At 44.5% G+C, this 18,812-nt stretch overlaps 1 protein-coding gene across 8 annotated transcripts in view; it reads right to left on the bottom strand.

Annotated features, from left to right (window-relative positions):
* Window positions 1-1,947: 1,947 nt before the first annotated feature.
* Window positions 1,948-18,812, bottom strand: part of RBM4 (RNA binding motif protein 4) — a 21,278-nt gene continuing 4,413 nt past the window's right edge. Inside the window, exons 3-5 of one of the 8 annotated variants that reach the window (XM_066252147.1) lie at window positions 17,759-17,837; window positions 17,171-17,428; window positions 14,780-15,220 (exon numbers count right to left, since the gene is read on the bottom strand). In XM_066252147.1, coding sequence (XP_066108244.1) covers window positions 17,179-17,428; window positions 17,759-17,837 — 329 coding nt within the window. In that variant the 3' untranslated portion in view covers window positions 14,780-15,220; window positions 17,171-17,178. Of the gene's footprint in view, window positions 2,675-10,192; window positions 10,348-14,779; window positions 15,221-17,170; window positions 17,838-18,812 lie in introns of those variants that run through there. The other 7 variants (XM_066252150.1, XM_066252149.1, XM_066252146.1 and 4 more) reach the window with 7 other exon arrangements.

The raw sequence follows: 18,812 nt of genomic DNA, 5'->3' as shown, positions 1-18,812 counted from the left end.
TCCTGTGGTGGCGCTGTTTGTAGAATAGTTGGTGACTATTAAGACAATGAGTAGATGGGGTAAGGGCAGAGCATAGTATATACCAAGAGGAACATGTCACTCAAATGACAGCTTCCATATATACATTTATTATCAAATGCTTGTTCTGTGTGAGGCACTGGAACCAAGCTCCTGACTCCTAGCTTAAAATTTTGTTGAGGGAGTCAATGAGAAAGCAAACAAAAAGGGGGACCTACCACAGAATACACAAAGTGGGTGTAATGGGTAAATGGAAAGGGGCACTGACTTAGAGATTAACAGGAAAAGCCCTCTGATGCTTGATTCTGAAGCTAAGAACTGAAGGGTAAGAAATGACCCCTAAAATTGTCCAGGGGAAGGTTCTTCCAGGTACAAAAAAAAGGTCTTGAAGCAGGACAGTATTGGGGGTATGTTTAGAAAGAGGTGGCTGAGGAAAGTCCTGAGAAAACACAAGTGTGGGGTAGAGGCCAGATATTTCTAAGTACTTCAGACCAAGGTAGGGAATTGCTTTTTCTTTCTTTTTTTTTTTGTATTTTTCCGAAGTGAGAAGCAAGGGTGGGGGTGCCAGACAGACTCCCACATGTGCCTGACCAGGATCCACCCAGCATGCCCACCAGGGGGCGATGCGCTGCTGCAGTCTGAGCCATTCTAGCGCCTGAGGCAGAGGCCATGGAGCTGTCCTCAGCGCCTGGGCCAACTTTGTTCCAATGGAGCCTTGGCTGCAAGAGAGGAAGAGAGAGATAGAAAGGAGACAGGGAAGGGTGGAGAAGCAGATGGGCGCTTCTCCTGTGTGCCCTAGCTGGGAATCGAACCCAGGACTTCCACACACTAGGCCAACACTCAACCACTGAGCCAACCAGCCAGGGCTGGCTTTTTATTTTAAACACAAAGGGAAGCTGCTGAAAGATTTTAAGTTATGGAATGACAATCTGATTTAGTTATCAGTACCATCCCAGCTGAGTGAAAATTAAAGTGAAGGAAGATACAAGGAAAAAGAAATGAGATGCCAGTAGGCAGCCACTGTAGTTAGTGTAAGTCCTACAGGATAATTGTGTGGTTGTGACTATGATTGTGGCCAAGATGATAAAAGAAGTTAATGGCCCTGGCCTGCTGGCTTAGTGTTAGAACATTGGCCTTCCATGTGGATGTCCCAGGTTCAATTCCTGGTCTGCTTCTCGTGTGTGCCCTGGGCAGGTGCTGAGGATGGCTCAGTGGAGCCTCTGCCTTAAGTGCTAAAAATAGTTCGGTTGCGAGCATGGCCTAAGATGGGTAGACTCTACCGGTAGAGCACCATTGCCAGGTGGATCCTTGTAGGGGTACAAGCAGGAGTCTGTCTTACTCTCTCCCCTCCTCTCATTTGGAAAAAATATAAATAAGTGGCAACCTTTGATATACAGTATATGGTAAAGACCAGATGAGGAATGAGAAACAAGGGAAAAATCAAGGATGATTACTGGGATCTGGCTGGAGCTGCTACATAAAAGGTAATACCATTTAAAGAGAAGGGGATAATGGAGAAATTATATACTGTATTGCACACATAACAGGTTTGAGATGTATTAAGAGAACTCTCAAGGACAGCAGACCCTTGTTCAATGTCGTTTTGTTATAACACTCAAGAGACAGCCATAAGAACTTAATTCTAATACCTTTTTAATATCAATTTGCCTATGGTAAAACTGGTTTCACTATACATTGTAATGCCACATATCTAAGAAACTATCAATTACATTAAGTGAGGACTTCCTTTAGGTCTTCGGAGCTCTGATCTTTGAGCAAAGGAGAGGTTTGGGACAAGAGATGTAAATTTGAGTCTTCAGCATCTAGAGATCAAAATATGAGAGCCTCAAATGCAAGCCACATATGTAATCTGAAAACTTCTAATGTCCAATTTAGCAAAGTAAACAGAAACAGGTAATATTAACTATATTATTTTTAATAATATATTTTAATTCAATATATCCAAAACATCATTTCAACATATAATCATTTTAAAATGAGTATTTTACATTCTTTTTCACACGTTTTTGAAATCCCATGGGTATTTTATACACATAACACCCTATTGCTGCGGCTATGACGTTGGTTAGCACTACTTCAGATGGTATATAGCCAAGGAAACTGATCTTGCCTAGAACAGTTTCAGCCTTGGCACTACTGGTATTTCAGACTGGCTAGTTCTTTGTGGGGGCGGGGGTGTTTATCCGGTAGGGTGTTCGGCAGCACCACTGGCCCAGGAATTGAAGGTCCTAGCAAAATGGAGGAGTGGGGCAGGTGACTTCATGTGAAACTGCAGCAGTCCAGTTTCTAGCACATGAAAACAACCAACCAACGTCTAACAGCAACATCAAGTTCTTCCCCCAGTTACTTCTTGGATGATCAAGTTTTTCTCTTCTGACCCCGTCCTCTTGATGACCAGTACCATTTCCTGATGACCTCTATCCTCAAAGAGAAACTCTATACCAATTTTCAGAAATTGAAGGTTATCCAAATTAGAAGAAACTATGGGTGTAAATTCAAGTATCAAGCTTTAATAGCTCCTTGGCCAGACACAGCCTGTTTAAACATGGAGGAGAAAGTTCAGGACTAGAGATATACATTTTGAAATCTTCAGAATGTAGACAGTAGGTAAAGCCAAGGGAATTGGTAATACCACCTAAAAGAGCATGGAGAAGAGAGGACAGACCGTATCCTCATTTTTCTTTTCCCGAAAGCTTTTTCACCTTGAAAACCCAAATCTGCTGTTGGACTATCTAGAGAATTAGATGCTGCAAATACTAAGGGAGGAGGGATCTGGCATGTATTTAAGAGCTCTACAAAAAGTCCGTCCAGTATAATGTGCCTGCAGCTGAGTGAACAAGAGAGAGCAAGACAGAGAGCTACGAGGAGGAGGGCAGGTCACCAAGGGTTTTACACAGTCCATGGACTCTGACTTTTACTCTGAATGAAAGCCCAGGAGTAAGAGGAGGTAAAGGGAGAATAAATGGTGATGGAAGGAAACCTGACCTGGGGTGGTGAACACACAATGCAATATAAATGATTTACTATAGAATTGACTGTACCCCTGAAACCTATAGAATTTTTTTTGAAACCTATAGAATTTTATTAACCAATGTCACCCCAATAGATTTTAAAAAAAAAAAGAAAAGCCCATGTGTGGGAATAGCTATGACATCTGAGTTTTTTGTTTTTAAAGTTTTATTACTGATTTTAGAGAAAGGAGAGAAAGGCAGGGGAGAGGAGTTGGAAGCATCAACTCGTCGTTGCTTCCTGTATGTGCCCGGTCAAGGCACACCCAGTTTCAAACCAGTGATCTCAGCGTTCCAGATCAAAGCTTTATCGATGCACCACCACAGGCCAAGAACATTTTTTTTTGGGGGGGGGGGGGTTTCTCCGAAGTTGGAAACGGGGAGGCTGTCAGACTCCCACATGTGCCCGACCGGGATCCACCCGGCATGCCCACCAGGGGGCAATGCTCTGCCGCAATCAGAGCCATTCTAGCGCCTGAGGCAGAGGCCACAGAGCCATCCTCAGCGCCCGGGCAAACTTGGCTCCAATGGAGCCTTGGCTGCGGGAGGGAAGAGAGAGACAGAGGGGGAGGGGTAGAGAAGCAGATGGGTGCTTCTCCTGTGTGCCCTAGCCGGGAATCGAACCCGGGACTCCTGCGCGCCAGGCCGACGCTCTACCACTGAGCCAACCGGCCAGGGCTGAAGATTCTTTTTTTTTAAAGGATTAGTCTGGCTCCTATATTGAGAATAGATGGTAGACAAGGCAGAACAGCAAGGTCAATTAGGAAAGAACTTAGGAAATCTGATGAGAGATGATGGTGGTTCTGACTAGGATACTAATAGTCAGGGAGACGGAGAAATGCAGACAACAAGATTTCCTAATGGACTGCATGTGGGTATAACTCCCAAGCTTTTGGCCAGAGTAACTGAAGACGGAGTTGCCATCACCTGAGATGGGAGAAGGGTATGCACAGGGAGGGGGGCAGAAATTCAGTATTTTGGTACTTTTTAAAAATTTATTTCAGTGAGAGAGGAAAGGGGGGAGAGACAGGAATATCGATTTGTTCCTGTATGTGTCCTGACCGGGGATCGAACCAGCAACCTCTGTGCTTCAGGACGAAGCACTAACCAATTGAGCTATCCAGCCAGGGCAGAAGTTCAGTTTTTTGTTTGTTTGTTTTTTTCAGAGAGAGAGAGAGAAAGAGAGGGATAGATAGGGACAGATAGGAATGGAGAGAGATGAGAAGCATCAATCATTAGTTTTTTGTTGCGACACCTTAGTTATTCATTGATTGCTTTCTCATATGTGCCTTGGCCTGGGGCTACAGCAGACCGAGTAACCCCTTGCTTGAACCAGCGACCTTGGGTCCAAGCTGGTGAGCTTTGCTCAAACCAGATGAGCCCGCGCTTAAGCTGGCGACCTCAGGGTCTTGATTCTGGGTCCTCCGCATCCCAGTCCGACGCTCTATTCACTGTGCCACTGCCTGGTCAGGCCAGAAGTTGTTTTATACAAGCTGCGTTTAAAATAACAGACACCTGGCCTGTGGTGCCGCAGTGGATAAAGCATCAACCTAGAATGCTGAGGTCACCGGTTCGAAACCCCAGGCTTGCCTGGTGAAGGAGTTGATATTTCCTGCTCTTCCCCCCTCCTCTCTCTAAAATGAATAAAAATCGCCTAACCAGGCAATGGCACAGAGGATAGCGCGTCAGACTGGGATGCCGAGAACCCTGGTTCGAGACCCCGAGGTTGCCAGCTTGAGCACAAGCTCATCTGGTTTGAACAAAAGCTCATCAGCTTGAGCCCAAGGTCATTGGCTTGAGCAAGGAGTTACTCGGTCTACTGAAGGCCTACGGTCAAGGCATATATGAGAAAGCAATCAATGAACAACAAGGTGTTGTAATGTGCAACAAAAAACTAATGATTGATGCTTCTCATCTCTCCGTTCCCGTCTGTCTCTCTCTCTGACTCTCCGTCTCTGAAAATAAAATGAATAAAAATCTAAATAAATAAAACATCAAGACGCCCAAGCAAAAATGTCAAGTGGGTAGTAGGATATGAATCTGGAGTGAGGAAGGAAGATCTGAAATGGAGATATAAATTGGGAATTTTCACATACAGAATGGCATTTGTATCCAGAAGATCACCAAAGACCAAGATCTGAACTATGGAGCCTCCAAAATCGAGGTCAGAGAGGAAGAGGCATCAGCCGAGAAAATTGGGAAGATAGAAAAACCAAGTGTTGTGTCCTAGAAGCCAAATGAGTAAGTGTTACGAAACAGTGATCAAGCCTGGCCTGTGGTGGCACAGTGGATAGGAGTTGGCCTGGAATGCTGAGGTCACAGGTTCAAGACCCCAGGCTTGCCAGGTCAAGGCACATACAAGAAGCAATGAGCATCTAAAGTGAAGAAACTACGATCTTGCTCCCTCCCCCAAGATCAATAAATAAAACCTTAAAAAAAACCAGTAATCAACTATATCAACATACTAATACCAAAGATAAGATATAAATAGGTAGATGGAAGACTTAAGAACTGACCGGGGACTATGGGGATTAACTGCAAAGTAGCAGAAGGGCATTTGGGGTAACAAAAATATTCTGTATCCTGATTGTGATAATGGTTACACAATCAAAATGTCCTATTATACCCTGAAAAATGGTGTAATTTGTTGTATCAAAAGGATACCCCAATAAAGCCTTTTTTTTTTTTTTTTGTATTTTTCTGAAGCTGGAAACGGGAGAGACAGTCAGACAGACTCCCGCATGCGCCCGACTGGGATCCACCCAGGACGGCCACCAGGGGCGATGCTCTGCCCACCAGGGGGCGATGCTCTGCCCAGCCGGGGCGTCGCTCTGCCGCAACCAGAGCCACTCTAGTGCCTGGGGCAGAGGCCAAGGAGCCATCCCCAGCGCCCGGGCCATCTTTGCTCCAATGGAGCCGTGGCTGCGGGAGGGGAAGAGAGAGACAGAGAGGAAGGAGGGGGGGTGGAGAAGCAAATGGGTGCTTCTCCTATGTGCCCTAGCTGGGAATCGAACCCGGGTCCCCCGCACGCCAGGCCAATGCTCTACCGCTGAGCCAACCGGCCTGGGCCCCAATAAAGCCATTTTTTACAAAGCACATCACAAAATACTCCTCTGCTTTAATACAATGCAAGACTTTCACTCAAAGTAAAGGCCAAAAAGGTCCTAGATGATCACTATTCAATTTTCTGACTTCCTATCCTATACTCTCTCCCCATCACTCCACTCTTGTCCCTGGTCTATTAGAACAGGTTAGCTACAATCAGAACCTTGGGGCCCTTGCTCAAACTGTTCTACTGGGAATTCTAGAAGTCTATTTGGCTAACTCTGCTCAAATCTCAATTTCTCAATGAAGCTTGGCCGCCCTATTTATTACAGTAATCCACACATATACATTACCCTAGCACTCCCAATCCTTGCTCAACTCTATCCTTAATACCAAGCCCTTACCTCATAACATACAACTTACTTGTTTACTATGTTCACTGTCGGTCTTAGGCTGGAGTTAAGTTTCCAATGATGGCAATTCTATTAGTTTGGGTCATGAACATAACACAGAGGAGAAACAACCACAATGTAACAGACATGATAATTTTTAATTCAAAAAAAAAATGACCATATTATTAAGCAACATGAAATCACTAGCAATGTTCCTGTGGACTAGCAGGGGTAAAAGCCTTATTAAAAGAGGGTTGAATAGAAAACAGAAGGCAACAACTAAAGACAGAAACCACAGAAAAGGCTTTTGAGTTTTGCTACAAGAAGTAGCAAAATGAAGAAATGAAGTGGTCCTAATTAGCAGTGGAAATAGAGTCAAGAACTTTCTCATGGAAAGAACAGAATTGTGTGATGCTAATACTGATCCAGAAAGAGGGAAGTGGATGACATGTGAGGAAGAGCTGCAGGAGAGACCCGAGCCCTGATGTGTCAGCAGAGCAACTGGCCTCAGATGAAAGCAGTTGGGGGGGGGGGGGAGGGAGATGTGGCTGCAGATGCTAGAAGGTGAGCGGAGGCAATGACAATGCTTCACGTCTCTTCCGATTGCTTCAGTTTTCTCCGCTGCTTGGAGCAGCTCATTACCTGAGTACACACAAGGGAAGAGGAACGGGCTAGGGATGTATTCTACTTGGCAGCACTATGGGTCTATACCAAGTTTGTGATCACTTAAAGTGAGACTAGTCAGATTTTCTCCAGTCACCTTGTCTCCTGTGTCAGGTGAATGAATAGGTAAACCGGATTTAATCTGGGGTGTGGTTTTGCCAAGCAAGTATGATGAAGCTAGGGGACTGGGTAGCCCTGGGGCTTAATGGTGTAGGCAAAGGAATGACAATTACTGGCTATGAATTTCAAATTGAGTAAGGAAGTGATAATATTAAGATCAGTGGAGCCTGGCCTGTGGTGTCACAGTGGATCAAGTGTCAACCTGAAACCTGAGGTCAAGGTTTCAAACCCTGGGCTTGCCCAGTCAATGCACATTCAACAAACCAGCAAGGAACAACTCAAGTGAAGCAACTATGAGGTGATACTTCTCGCTCTCCCCACCTCTCCTCTCTATATAAAATGAATCAATTTTTAAAAAATGGAAATTTGGATCAATGGATCAGATGTTCCAGTGGGATCAAAAAGGCTGGAATAGTAAAGAAAAATCTGAAGAGATGATGACTGAAATAAGGACAAGAAGTAAATTTCAAGAAATTAACACCAAGGACTGTCTCCAAAACAAAACCACCTTCTACATCAATTGGTGTTTAATAGCCATCTGATATCTTGCGAAATCTCAACACTGAAACCTAAAGGAAATTTGTTAAAAGAAATGTTTTATGATTAATTGGATTTTTAAATTAAATTTTTATTTATTTATTTATTTATTTGGGATTTTTTTAGAGGAGAGAGAGAAGGGGGGAGGAGCAGGAAGCATCAATTCCCATATGTGCCTTGACCAGGCAAGCATAGGGTTTCGAGCCAGTGACCTCGGCGTTCCAAGTCATTTAATCCACTGTGCCACTACAAGTCAGGCAACTAATTTGATTTTTTTTTTTTTTTTTTAATTCATTTTAGAGAGGAGAGAGAGAGGGAGAGAGAGACAGAGACGGGGGGAGGAGCTGGAAGCATCAACTCCCGTATGTGCCTTGACCAGGCAAGCCCAGGGTTTCGAACCGGCGACCTTAGCATTTCCAGGTCAACGCTTTATCCACTGCGCCACCACAGGTCAGGCTAATTTGATTTTTGATGATGCCCAGATACTGTTTTTATTTCATTATGTGTTTTGGTAAAGTTCCTAAAATAACTCTTTCTAAATCCAAAGTTAGAAATCAGTCTCTTGATGAACAACTGGACCAAGTAATAGGAATGCTGAATACACCCCAAGCCATGTCAAGTTAGTCAAATAATTTAATGAAATCAGGATGGAACTGACTTCTAGTGGCGCAATGAATAAAGCATCAACCTGAAATGCTGAGGTCACCAGTTCAAAACCTCTGGCTTGGCCCTGGCCGATTGGCTCAGTGGTAGAGCGTCAAGCCTGTCATGTGGAAGTCCCGGGTTCGATTCCCAGCCAGGGCACACAGGAGAGGCGCCCATCTGCTTCTCCCCCCCTCCCCCTCTCCTTCCTCTCTCTCTCTTCCCCTCCCAAGGCTCCATTGGAGCAAAAGATGGCCCGGGCACTGGGGATGGCTCCTTGGCCTCTGCCCCAGGCGACAGAGCAACACCCCTTGGTGGGCGTGCCGGATCCCGGTCGGGTGCATGCGGGAGTCTGTCTGACTGCCTCCCCGTTTCCAGCTTCAGAGAAATACAAAAAAAAAACCTCTGGCTTGCCAGCAAGGCACATGCAAGAATCAGCTGTTTCCCACCACCACCTCTCTCTCTCCCCCTCTCTAAAGTCAATAAATAAAATCTTTAAAAAAAAAAAAAAGGGGGATGGTAATGAAGGGGCTGTTCCTGTTTGCAGTGAGAATATACCAGAATTGGATGCCAAGTGGGAGGGTGGGGGCGAGTCATGGCTTTTGACACCAAGAAATTAAGATATCGGCTAAGCCTGACCAGGCACAGTGGATAGAGCTGACGTCAGCCTGGGACACTGATGACCCAAGTTTGAAACCCAGAGGTAGCTGGCTTGAGCACAAGCTCACCAGCTTAAACACAGGATCACAGACATAACCCCATGGTCGCTGGCTTGAGCAAGGGGTCACTGGGCTCAGCTGGAGCCCCCCCAGTCAAGCCACTTACAAGAAACAATCAATGAACAATGAAGGCACTGTAACTATGAGCGCTGATGCTTTTCAACTCTTTCCCTTTCCGTCTGCCTCTCTCTCTCTCGCTTAAAAAAAAAAAAAAAGACATCTGCTAATAATATGATATAACCTGTACCTTGACCTACAAGCATTACAGAAAGCCAGTTGGGCAAAGGTTCAACAAGTCTTTCACCTAGCAGAAAAGCTGGGGGGCAAGCTGGGAAACCCACCTAGGCCAACAGAATGGCCCATAACTTGGTCCAAGTCTCAAGGTATATCTTGCAGCCAGATAACTTATAAGTGGCTACCTGACCAGGTGGTGGCGCAGTGGATAGAGCGTCAGACTGGGATGCCGAGAACCCAGGTTCGAGACCCCGAGGTCACCAGCTTGAGCACGGGCTCATCTGGTTTGAGCAAAAGCCCACCAGCTTCAACCCACGGTCGCTGGCTTGAGCAAGGGGTTACTCAGTCTGCTGAAGACCCACGGTCAAGGCACATATGAGAAAGCAATCAATGAACAACTAAGGTGTTACAATGTGCAATGAAAAACTAATGATTGATGCTTCTCATCTCTCTCCATTCCTGTCTGTCCCTGTCTATCCCTCTCTCTGACTCAATGTCTCTAAAAAAAAAAAAAAAAAAAAAAAAAAAAAAAGAGGCTACCAATATTGAAGTCTTAATTCAAGAACAAGACCATGGGACCTGAGTGAAGTACAACTCCTAAGAGAACAAAAGAGCAGACCAGGATGGCAACGCACCAAGATGGAAGTGGAGCAAACATATTGCAAGTCAAGTAAAATGAGCTCTTTCACCAAATACAAGGTTATAAAAATCACATGTAAGCTTTGTCTCAAGATTGCCAATGAGGATAATTTGCCAAAGAATTTTTTTTTTCAAAAGTTGAGAGGAGCCTGACCTGTGGTGGCACAGTGGATAAAGTGTCGACCTGGAACACTGAGGTCGCCGGTTCAAAACCCTGGGCTTGCCCAGTCAAGGCACGTATGGGAGTTGATGCTTGCTGCTCCTTCCCCCTTCTCTCTCTGTCTCTGTTTCTCTCTCCATCTCTCTCCTCTAAAATGAATAAATAAAAATAATTCAAAAAAATAAATAAGAAAATAAAAAAAAGATGAGAAAAAAAATTTTAAAAGATGAAAGGAGTTAAAATTTACGGATCTGCTCCCAAATTGGTCGGTACGCTTTCTACCAGAGATGGTTACAGTGTTATCAGGCAGAGAAGGAATAAATAGGTGAGGAGAGAAATGTCCTTCTCTTCCATCTTGACTAATACAGGCAGAGTGGTCTCTGAAAGTTCAATTCCCAACTGAGTGATCGTCTAGAACACAAAGCTAGATTATCTACCTCACGCTTTATATCAAGTAACTTTCAAAATCATGAAGTCATAAGAAAAGATTGGAAATTCAACTACTATACATTTAATCTTCCTGCAGGGCAAAACTATAAAGTAAAAATGACAAGTTGGAAAAAATACTAGCAAATCATATTGCAGAGCTAGTTTTCTTCATTTATACACTGCTTCCACAAATTAGTAAGACCAACATCGAATTTTTTAAAATGGTGAGTACTAAGACTATGAAAAGACAAGGAAATACAAATTGCTCTTTATAACATAAAGATGATCAACCTCACTCATAAAAATAAATGCTAAGCTGCCCTGGCCGGTTGGCTCAGCGGTAGAGCGTCGGCCTAGCGTGCGGAGGACCCGGGTTCGATTCCCGGCCAGGGCACACAGGAGAAGCGCCCATTTGCTTCTCCACCCCTCCGCCGCGCTTTCCTCTCTGTCTCTCTCTTCCCCTCCCGCAGCCGAGGCTCCATTGGAGCAAAGATGGCCCGGGCGCTGGGGATGGCTCTGTGGCCTCTGCCTCAGGCGCTAGAGTGGCTCTGGTCGCAATATGGCGATGCCCAGGATGGGCAGAGCATCGCCCCCTGGGGGGCAGAGCACCGCCCCTGGTGGGCGTGCCGGGTGGATCCCGGTCGGGCGCATGCGGGAGTCTGTCTGACTGTCTCTCCCTGTTTCCAGCTTCAGAAAAATGAAAAAAAAAAAAATAATAAAAAAAATAAATAAATAAATAAATAAATAAATAAATGCTAAGCACAACCATTTTAACCCATCAGGTTGGAAAAGATCAACAAATGCACTGCTGAGGGTTTAAAGAAACACTTTCATACCCTGGTGGTGGGAATTTCAAGTCAATTAACCGGAGAACAATTTGACACGTAAAAAAAATGTAAAATATCTTTCCATCTCTAGGAATATCGCTTACACACATAAAACTCGATTTGAAATTGAATTTAAGTTGCTGATATTTCAACATTAAGGTTTTTTGTTGTTGTTGTTGTTGTATTTTTCTGAAGCTGGAAACCGGGAGAGACAGTCAGACTCCCGCATGCGCCGACCGGGATCCACCCAACACGCCAACCAGGGGCAAAGCTCTGCCCACCAGGGGGCGATGCTCTGCCCAGCTGGGGCGTCGCTCTGCTGCGACCAGAGCCACTCTAGCGCCTGGGGCAGAGGCCAAGGAGCCATCCCCAGCGCCCAGGCTATCTTTGCTCCACTGGAGCCTTGGCTGCGGGAGGGGAAGAGAGAGACAGAGAGGAAAGCGCAGCGGAGGGGTGGAGAAGCAAATGGGCACTTCTCCTATGTGCCCTGGCCGGGAATCGAACCCGGGTCCCCCGCACACCAGGCCAACGCTCTACCGCTGAGCCAACCGGCCAGGGCCTCAACATTAAGGTTTTTAAAATTATTTTTAAGCTTCCAATCAAATGTATGAGTTGGAGGCCATTGTTCTTAATAGTGTTTTCCCCTTTAACAAAAAGTTATTTTAAAGCAATAGTCGAAATGTAGCATTAAACCAGCCCGAATTCGGCAGTCATGAAAAACTGCTCTTAAGTTCTGACAGAAAGACCATGTTCACAAAGCAGAAAGCAAAAATGACTCCCTTTAAAATTTCAACCAGTCTCGTAATGCAATTTTATATACGACCCTGTATTTAATCTGACATGTCACCTCTAGCCTTCACTAGCCATTCCCATCTAAAAAAATACTCTCTACTGTATTTTGTCTCCTGTTAGAGTAGAAGCACCAGAACTGTAGATATCCCAACACCTAGAACACACTGCAGAGTAGAGATTCAACAAAATATTTGTTGAATCAATGAATACTGTTAGTTTCCATCTTTTAAAAGTTGTTAATTCCACCCACCAAACCAATGAGTATATCAATAAAAGTTTAGATCGGTGATGGCTGCGTCTTTTAAGAGAAAAAGGGACCAAAGTAGACACAAACCTCTAAAAAAAAATGGTAGAAAACCAACCCAACAAGGTAAGAGACAAATGCAAAGAACTTAGCCCACATTAGCCATCTTTGTTACTGACCACATTTTACCTGTAGGAACTACTACCATATCTCCCCATGTATAAGACACACCCTTTCCCCAAAATACTGGGGTCTAAAAACTGGGTGCGTCTTATAGTGGTTGTAGATTTTTTTACTTGCATTTCCCACTTTTTCATGCTTGTTTTTGCGCTTACTGAATTTTATGAATAAAATGAGTTCAGTAACTTTATGTAATTTTTTATTTTCAAATTTCAGGACCCAAAATTAAGGTGCATTTTATACATGGGGAAATACAGTAAGTACTCCCACCCCTAACAGTTTTCCTAGAAATGCTCTTTATCATTTGACCTCTCATCAAATAGAGCTTCCATGTTTAATGATTATTTGTATCTTGAGGTTAGAATAAGACTGTAACTGACAGAAAAATTACTGGATTAAATAACATGAAACACATCACAAGGTTTTATACAGAGCAGTCAATAAATTACAAGTTATATTGATAGAGAGGTATTCCCATTTAGGCCATCTGTGAATTGTCAGGTAGAAGCATTAAGTAAAAAATTAAAAAAAAAAAAATCTGAGAAACCACCCAACTAAAGACTAGTTCCGGCCCTGGCCGGTTGGCTCAGCAGTAGAGCGTCGGCCTGGCGTGCGGGGGACCCGGGTTCGATTCCAGGCCAGGGCACATAGAAGCGCCCATTTGCTTTTCCACCCCCCTCCCTCCTCTCTTTCTCTCTCTTCCCTTCCCGCAGCCAAGGCTCCATTGGAGCAAAGATGGCCCGGGCGCTGGGGATGGCTCCTTGGCCTCTGCCCCAGGTGCTAGAGTGGCTCTGGTCCCGGCAGAGGGATGCCCCGGAGGGGCAGAGCATCGCCCCTGATGGGCGTGCTGGGTGGATCCCGGTCGGGTGCATGCGGGAGTCTGTCTGACTGTCTCTCCCTGTTTCCAGCTTCAGAAAAATACAAAAAAAAAAAAAATTAAAGACTAGTTCCTTTCTATCTCTCATCACAATTTTTCCTAAAAACATAATGCCTAGCATACAGTAAGTGCTTAGTATTAGTTGAATGATTCTGGGAAATACCCAAATTAAATATTGCTCTACTATGTATGTTAAAACTGGAACAAGTAAAGTATAGACAAAAATCTGGGCCCTAGCCAGTGGGCTCAGCAGTAGAGCATTGGCCTAACGTGTGGAAGTCCTGAGTTCAATTCCCAGACCGGGCACACAGGAGAAGCGTCCATCTGCTTCTCCACCCTTTTCCCCTCTCCTTTCTCTCTCCTCCCCTCCCACAGCCAAGGATCCATTGAAGCAAAGTTGGCCTGGGCACTGAGGACAGCTCCATGGCCTCCACCTCAGGTGCTAGAATGGCCCCAGTTGCAATGGAGCTACACCCCAGATGGGCAGAGCATCACCCCCTGGTGGGCATGCCAGGTGGATCCCAGTAGGGCACATGCGGGGAATCTACTCCTCGCTTCTCACTTCAAAAAAAAAAAAAAAAAATGGAAGTCTTTTCATAGAAGCAGGGCTGAGGAGTGGCTCTTCCTTGCATTCACCAACCCAATCTTACTGTTAAATAATCTAAAACCACACAGTAGGTCCTTTTTCTATGCCAAGCATTCAAAAAGCTCTAAGTACAAGTAATGTGGTGCTAGTCGGATTGTTTTTTGTCCAAGCGATACAAATAGACAGCAAAGGGTATTAAAAAGTGTTACTTATTGAGCCACAATTTTATTTTTCCACATAACAAAAAATGCAAGTGTTCCCTCAAACCCTTCCTTTTCTTAGACCTCTTCTGTGGAAACAATCCAAGTCTATGTACTGATTGGGAGGTCGGAACAGTAGTTAGTAGTTAAGGCGTGGGTGATGACGGTTTCTCAAGCAGGAAAGGATCTACACCTCAAAACTACTAGTAAGTAAGTGGTTTTATAACAAAGGTGAACCAATGGGAGGAAGTCTTGACTGGAATAAGGCTGCCTGCCTGGGTTCTTCTTTTTCCTTTGGTACCTGTAAGTCTATCTGCAGTAAAGAAAATAAAGTGATGTCCACCCACAGCTGAATGTCAACCTTTTCATCCTCCCTCCTCTCTTCCAGAGACAATAAAGAACCCAGACACAAGGCCAAGCAAGAACTCTCTCAAAGCACGCATATCCTAAGTTGAAAAATCATTTATTTCACTGGAAAAAAAGAAAAAGTGATCCAACTCTTTGTGTCCACCTGCCACAAGCCTTTGGGCCAAAGACTCAGAAGCAGTGACACTCTCACCAGGTTCATTCCCAAATCCAACACCCACTGGAAGCAGGAGGTGGGGAGACGGCGTAGCCCCCACCACAGTTTCTGCACACAACGAGGCCTGCTAGGAGAACAGAACATGAATGGGAAACTACAGAAGTAATGAAGGACAGGAAGAACAGGAAAATGAGTGGGAGAGAGGAAAGGAAGAAATGGTCTGTATTTAACAAGGTAAATTAAGGTCCATGGTTCCTAAGGGACTGAACGCACAGAGCCGAGAACGTCCCGGAGACGGGGTACCATGAAGGGTGTATTCTCATGCACAACCGCAGCTTGGAATTTCAGCCCACACACATCCCACCTGCAAGAGAGCACAATACAGGGGCTTTACAGCAAAGCTCAAAAGGGCTTTCCCACTTAAAACTTCAAAGAACATCTCTACAAAGTCTGGTAACTTGACTTTGGTAAATTTACTTGCTCATACAAATCTGTATAGTATCACAATAATCTCTTAAAAGTAAAAAGAGCTTGAAGGCCAAAAGTAACTGGGAAAGTCAAGCAATCCCAGATTGAGGCCTTTCTTTAAATTAAATTGCAAATTTTCTTTCAAGAGAATAGACAAAAACACTGCATTTCCCTTGATGTTAACATTAGCAATCCTCAGAGGAAGTAATTCTACAACACAAACTGTCATTGGAAGGCAGGAAAAAGGGAAAGGTTCCAATTAGCACTCAGGGGTAAAAATTCAAAAGTATGTTTGAATCTGGGCATTACTACCAAGGTCCAAGTTACAAACCATCCACAGTCTACTCTAGGCAAAAGGAGCATCAACTGAACAAACTGTCTAAGACCTGAGGGCATCCAACTCTGCCTAGGGAAGAAACTGAAAGAGTGTACCAGAGGGGAAGTGTAAGCTACACATCAAGTTTCTTTTCTAGCCCTATGAGTGGTTTCCTATCTAATAACCCCAGGCAAGTTACACACCTTCTGCCCTAACAGGAAAAGATGGAGTATCACCCACCCTGTCTCTTACTACAGGATTTCAGATGAATACCTGGGACATACTGGGGATACTCAAAACAAAGGGCATTAAGAATCACCCTTGAGTACAACAGCAATCGCAAAAACCTAGAGCCCCAAACTGGCAAATGTCAGAAGGGAATATATATAAATACATACTTAAGTAGAGCCAAATGGATCATAAGGCTCAATATGTGTTGTCTAGGAAAAAGCCAGAGTACTCAAGGTTTTGTTCATGAAGATTATAACAATTTTCAACCTTTTTCATCTCATGGCACACACAAATGACTAAAATTCTGTGGCACACCAAAAAAGTCAGGTATTGCATGTTTTAAAATCCTTGCAGTACACCAGCTGAAAAATCATTGGCATAAGGCAAAGCTCCCAGCCCTGGATTTCAACATTACCAAGGAAAGGAAAATTAACAGGTGTGCACGCGTATCATCTGTCTTGAAGAGGTGGAGAGGATGGCAAATCTAACTCTATGGGGACAGTTTAGAACAAAGTAAACAGGCTCTTACAGGACAGATCCAAAGATAAAGCAATGGTGAGCGGGCGCTCTATATGGGGATGAATCTGAACTGTGTGGAAAAGCTGGGTTTGCGTCTATGCCTACTTGTTGAACTCAACTTTATAAATTAAAAGAAGATACCTTTTACCTTTTGTACTCCCTTGCTGCCCCAACTTAACACCAAATAAGTTATTTCTATAAAGCTCCTAGGGGAAGAAATGTTCAGGAATGTCAGAAATACACTGCTTCAAGATTAAGATGATGTCATCTGGGTAGTCTTCACAGTAACTGGGACCTGAGCAGTGATGACCAGTTAACTAGACAGTTAACTGATTTTATCATTACAGGTCCTATCAGACCTTTCACACATCACAAAGCAGAAGGAAACTTGCATACCTTAGTAATGTCCCATACCTACGAATTTCCACAAAAGCTCTGAAAAACAGCACACCTGAATCTGAGTGTCTGGATCTCAGGTTGTTCAATTACAGCACAAAGGTGTGACCCAAGACTCATCACACCAGTCTTTGTTTCTCCAGACACAGATAAAATCAGACTGGTTCCCACTACCAGGAGCCCTGGAAAAATAGCCATGAGGACTAAGGATGTTTACATATTTCAAAAAAAAATTCCTAGTTAGGACTTTTCCCTAGCCTCTGAACCATACTAATAACCTTACCGTAACCCTGCAAAAGCAAGCAAGCAGGGTAGCCTAGCTGGAGCCTCTGGGCTGCAGGAGGAACCGCAAAACCAGAACAGGTGACACCCCACCGCTCTCACCTCAAGCTTTAAAAGGCTGAATACCGCGCCCGATCCGCATACTGCTCCCGCTCATACCGAGCCATGTTGTACAGGGAATTCCGCGCGGCTGCTGAAGCTTGGGACAACTCACTGTCATGCCCGTAACCGTAGCCCTCAGAGGGGACTGGGGCTGTAGCGCGACGCAGGGGGCTCCGATCCCGCCCGTAATATGAAGTGGAAGCTGCAGTAACAGCAGCAGCGGCTGCTGCAGCAGCTCCTGAGGTCGGCAACAGGTGTCTATCGTAGGGATCAAGAGAGTTGGAGGTGAGGTGACTGGCCATGGCCGTGTTCTGGACTTGTGGCAGCTGGGACAGGGTCTGCTCTGCGTAATTATACGCAGAGGCAGCTGCAGCCGCCACCGCCTCATAGGACCGGGCAGCACGGCAGCGCTTGTAGTAGGCATCGAGCGCTCCGTACGCGTTGTTGTAATACAACGAATCCCCATAGCTCATGGTGTAAGGTGTACGCACTGCTCCGTACTGCTCATTATACTGCTCGGTAAAGTCTGCCACTCGGCCCGAACGATCTATCGGACACTCTTTGGACCAGTGCCCCTCTTTCCCGCACCGATAGCAGCCGCTCTGGTCTCCCATCCCGGGCGCAGTCCTAAGCCGGCTGGTGGACAACTGCACGTGCATTCGTTTGCCTTGAAGAAACAGACGCAAGAAGGGTTGCTATCACTCTTAATCATAGCCCCAGCCCCTACCCCAGACACTGGTCATAGCAATGGCTTTACCTAGACAACACTAATGCAGGACTCAATGCCAGAAAAACTTTTCTTTTAAGTCTAATATGTAATTTAGTATAATGACCTGATTTCAGACAAAGATTAAAGAAATGTTTCCACTCTAATACCTAATACTTAGTTTAACATTTAAGAAAGAAACTACTCTTACTCAAAAACAAGCATGTCATTCTGTTCAAAGTAAATGTGGACAAAAGCTCTGAACAGGGCCCAAAGTCAAAAGAAACCACAAGAGTGTGCGACAAGATTCTGAAACCCTCCAATCACTATCAAGACTCTGATTTCATTAAGTAGAATGCAAAGACCAGTCCCCTCAGACTTCCACCCCACTCCAAACTCAAAGAGGATAGCATAACACTCTCAAGTTTCCACTGACAGAGGGATCCAGACTTGATCTATGCCTGACTGTGGTAGGCAGTTTTCAGATTTTTGGAAAAAACATTCATGAACTGGAAGAGGAGTGACACACCAGAACCGCCCGCCCTCTAACTGGGACCTTTAAATTGCTGGTTCTGCTATTCATCCTAACAAGGATACTTGACAATCTGACAACTAACTTTGAGGACCCCTAGTAGAATCAAAGGAAACAGGGCAGGGAGGTCAGAAGATGCCTGAATTTTTAAAAGAATATGAAAAATGTGGAAGAAAGCGGGGGTTGGGGGATAAGAAAAATGGAAAATAACTGGTAATGTTAGTGGATTAAACTGTTCATTTTAGCAAGATTAAAGTATCTTTTCTCCTTAAACTAGGGACCTGAGTGCACAGGAATATGCACTTTTTACTTTTCTTTTGCTAAAAACTATTTGTATTCCGGAAATGCAAAATATCACTTCTGAAAACCTAACTAAAAAATAAAATAAAATAACTTTCCTGGAA

The sequence above is a fragment of the Saccopteryx bilineata genome, chromosome 1, assembly GCF_036850765.1.
Source record: "Saccopteryx bilineata isolate mSacBil1 chromosome 1, mSacBil1_pri_phased_curated, whole genome shotgun sequence".
In the NCBI taxonomy this organism is placed as follows: domain Eukaryota; kingdom Metazoa; phylum Chordata; class Mammalia; order Chiroptera; family Emballonuridae; genus Saccopteryx; species Saccopteryx bilineata.
The sequence above is the reverse complement of the archived record's forward strand: the minus strand, read 5'-3'. Positions and strand labels throughout refer to the sequence as shown.